The 3,917-nt window shown below is 43.0% G+C and overlaps 1 protein-coding gene across 1 annotated transcript; it reads right to left on the reverse strand.

Moving 5' to 3' along the window:
- Positions 1-358: 358 nt before the first annotated feature.
- LOC104603855 (putative receptor-like protein kinase At4g39110) lies at positions 359-3,316 on the reverse strand. Its single transcript, XM_010268021.2, has one exon. It carries the CDS (start codon positions 3,190-3,192, stop codon positions 622-624), a length of 2,571 nt encoding a protein of 856 aa, XP_010266323.1. The 5' UTR covers positions 3,193-3,316; the 3' UTR covers positions 359-621.
- Between the last annotated feature and the right edge of the window lie 601 nt (positions 3,317-3,917).

A 3,917-nucleotide genomic window follows, 5' to 3' on the forward strand; every position in this document is an offset into this window, starting at 1 on the left:
AATCTTGTAAGAGATCTAGACTATTGGGATTAGATTGAATAAGGCTGCATCATTTGGTTGCAGTACAAATTTTATTCGTACTAGTGTAAATGCATGGAAGTGCAAGAGGGCTGAGTGTACTGATCACCTTTTGCTTCAGATTTGACTTTATTTGTGGGAAGTAAAGTGAAGTGACCTCCAATTTAAATGAAAAGGAATAGAGGTAGGAGGATTACTTATTTGTTTTAGGAATAATGTAAGATGATGTTATCCCACAAGGAATTGAGGTAGGAGAGTAAGGTGGTATAAATTTTGCATCAGTTTTTGAGATGCAAAGTTTATACTGTCAGTGCAAAAGAGATAAAAGTACAAATTCTTATAGTCGCAAATCATAATTAATTGCAAACAAGCGAAAGTAAAATTGAACAGGATAAAAATTTTGCACTCGGTCAAAATTTGCACTGCAACCAAAAACCGCCTAGGGAATTAGTGGGAGCAAGAGAATGTAAATCTACCTACAATCACACAATGTCCGGTAGTAAAATCAAACCGATCCATGCACTGGAATAACATACTATAGTGACCACTCCATGGAAAAAAATGAAAATAAAAATTAAATATAACTAACCATCTCTCAATCAATTATCGGCCGTTGATCTCTGCAAACTGAGAGAACATTGTAGTCCCGGAATGTTCATCAATTGCATGAACTTGCGCGGGAGCGCTATTGGCTTCAACCACCTGTGGATTATCTGGAGTAGAAGAATTAACAGGGGCAATAGCAGTTGGTGCAACCACAACCCCAGCCGATGATGATGTAGTTGTCGTAGCAGCTTCTGCTTTGTTTTCTTCTTCCAACTTACCTTGAGAAGAAGCCTCTTGTAGCTGTAGTGCGTACTCTAAATTCCAAAGCACGTCTCCCATGGTTGGCCTATCAACACCATGTTCAGCCAAGCACTTCTCTGCGGCTTCCGCAAACTTCTTCATGGATTCAGGATTAATGGCGCCAACGAGGTGAGGGTCGATGATCTTGTCGAGCAATCCTTTCTTCTTCCATTGCATAGCCCACTCTGCTAGGTTCACTTGCTCCCTCGGAAGAGCTGGATTAATGGCTGGCCTTGCGCATAAAGCCTCCAATAGCACCACCCCAAAAGAGTACACATCTGACTTATCGGTCAATTGCTGCCTCCTGAAATACTCTGGGTCTAGATACCCAAAACTCCCCTTCACTGCTGTACTTACATGAGTCTGCTCCATGGTGGGTGCATTCTTTGATAGCCCAAAATCTGCCATCTTTGCAATGAAGTTCTCATCCAATAATATATTGGTTGTCTTCACGTCCCTATGTATGATCCCTTGCGCCGCACCCGTGTGTAAGTAGTGTAGCCCACGAGCTGCACCAATACAGATCTCTAGCCTCTGCTTCCAGGACAATGGGGGCAAGTTCTTTCCGTACAGATGGTCTCTCAGGGGTCCATTTGACATGTACTCATAAACCAGGATCATCTCTGAGTTTTCGTCACAATATCCAATCAAAGAGACTAAGTGCCTGTGCCGGAGCTTTGATAGCATCTGGATTTCTGTTTGAAACTCGGTGATACCTTGTTCAGATTGTGGGTTCCCTCGCTTTACTGCAACCTTGGTCCCGTCATCGAGATGCCCAAGATAGACATTGCCGAATCCTCCCACGCCGATCACTGCATTTTGATCGAAATTCCCTGTTGCCTCTTGCAATTCTGAAAATGAGAAGTACCGACCCAACCCAAGTGTCGACGAGTAGAAGTTGCTCCTGTGAGACCCCATGGAATTCTTGCTCGTCATTAAGGTAGAGTGTCCTGCATGAAGAGGGAGCAACCACGAAGAGAAGCTGTTCTTCTTTTCCCAATCCTTTGGCCTCTTATACCACTTGATCACCATTGCACCTAGACCTACAAAGGCTCCGAACATCATTGCAAAACCTACGGCTGCAACAGCCCCTTTGTTGGATTTGCTTGCCCCCATATCAGTGCCTTCAACGCCGAATTCTCCGTCCAAACTCCCAACAGAGCTGCTCATCTTCAAGACCTCCAAGCCATTGAGGATTGCATTAACTGCACCTGGGTTTTGGTTCATGGGGCCTATTTGGACGATAAGCTGATCCGATATCAAGGAAGCATTCACGACAAAATCCTTGTAGTAAGGTACAGCCAAATTTGACGTGATGGTTGACAGGTCCAGTCCAGAGATAGCCATTTTCCCATTAATATACACATTGAAGTATAAATCATTGAGCGATTTGCTCACAATATCACAAAAATGCATTCGAATCAGGTAGTCAAACGCTGGATCAGTATCGAATTTCCATGTTATGTTAAAATTAGGCTTTTCAATAGCATCAGCCATCTCAACAGCGGATGCATAGACCCAATTGGGCGCGATCAAAGGTGATAGGCCTGCAGGATAGTTGATGATACTGGGAGAGACGGACACATTCTTAGCCAAGGCTCTAGACTGTAGATACATGTCGTCAGATTCCCATGTACGACCAATGGTGTCGTTCTGTGGGGTGATAATGGGCCCACCCACGTTGATCCGGTACAAGGTCTGGTATGCGCGATTCGATAGTCCGGAGAAGTCACCGACCGGGAAAAGCGTAGAACCCACGTCAGAAATCAAGCCATCTGGAGCAGATACCACTTCAATAGCATTGATAAACGCAGCAGAGTGCTTCATGGGGGTGAATTTGAGGTAAAGAAGTGGTGTGGTGACGTTTAGGAGGTATTCCTTCACGACCACCTTAGTTTCATTATTGACACTAAAGTTGTGGAGGAGGACAACCTCCTCAGTGGAGACGGAGAAGACAGAGTTTCGGAGATCAAATTGGTCGTTGTTAATAGGGTAGAAATGGAGACGGATCCAAACCCAGCCAGGTCTAGTCATTTTAAAGTTATAAGTGGCTTGTTGGACGAAGATCCTGGCTGTTAAATACAGAGGGTTAGGGACATCCTTGGTGGATGAGATAGCGACTAGGATGTCGTCTTTGGAGGAGAGAAAGGAGGCAGCTTGTCGATCGGAGCGAAAGGTTCGCTCATCGCTGAGGGTAGTCATGGTGGGGGAGCCACAATTGACGAGGTAGTTGTCATGTGGAGAGAAGGGGACTTCTTTAGAGGAGGCCAGGTTTCTGGTGCTTGTGGTGGAAAGGAAGACGCAGAAAAGGACTAGGAGGAATGCCATTGATGATCGGAGATGGTTTTTCACGGGGGAGGGGGGTTCCTCTCTGGTTCTTCTCTGTCTTCAGAGACTCAGAGTCCAGCCCCCTCCCTTCCGTGGAAAGGAAAGCTAGAAGGAAGAAAAGGGAAGGTTATATGGATCTGAGAAAAAAAAAGAAAACATGGTTTTCAGACAAAAGGATTGATTTTACCTAATTGCCCCCTTTTCCCCATACGGTAATGCGGCATGGACTTTGTTAAAGGATTGGTTCTGAATCTTTGTCGATCATTGTCATTGCCATTTACAAACCATTTAGTTGAGAAAATTTTGGCTCTTAACCGTTTGACAGATTCTGTTGTCTATTAAACTCTCCCTTCGTTTGACACGTTAGTCCATTCGTGTCATACAGGGTGTAAAATTCTTTTTGTTTTTTTTTTTATGTTTTTACAATTGTCTAAACTCACATCATTTTCAGCATTTCTCTTAAATTCATAGTAAGTTTTTAAAACTTTAAGACACTCCATGTAAGTGAATTATTATTTTTCAAAACTCACCATGTGTTAGAATAGAGTAACTGTTTATTAATAAAAATTGTCCAAATCAATATAAATGCAATTTTTATGACCAATCTTGAATAGCATAGCATGTCAAGTGGACTTTGTATTCTATAGAGCCACGTGTCTTATTTATGACCATAGATCTTTTTTTTATGTTAGTTCTTGTTCCATTTGAAATTAAAAGGGATAAAA

This window comes from Nelumbo nucifera, chromosome 5, assembly GCF_055504915.1.
Source record: "Nelumbo nucifera cultivar China Antique chromosome 5, China Antique-T2T, whole genome shotgun sequence".
In the NCBI taxonomy this organism is placed as follows: Eukaryota; Viridiplantae; Streptophyta; class Magnoliopsida; order Proteales; family Nelumbonaceae; genus Nelumbo; species Nelumbo nucifera.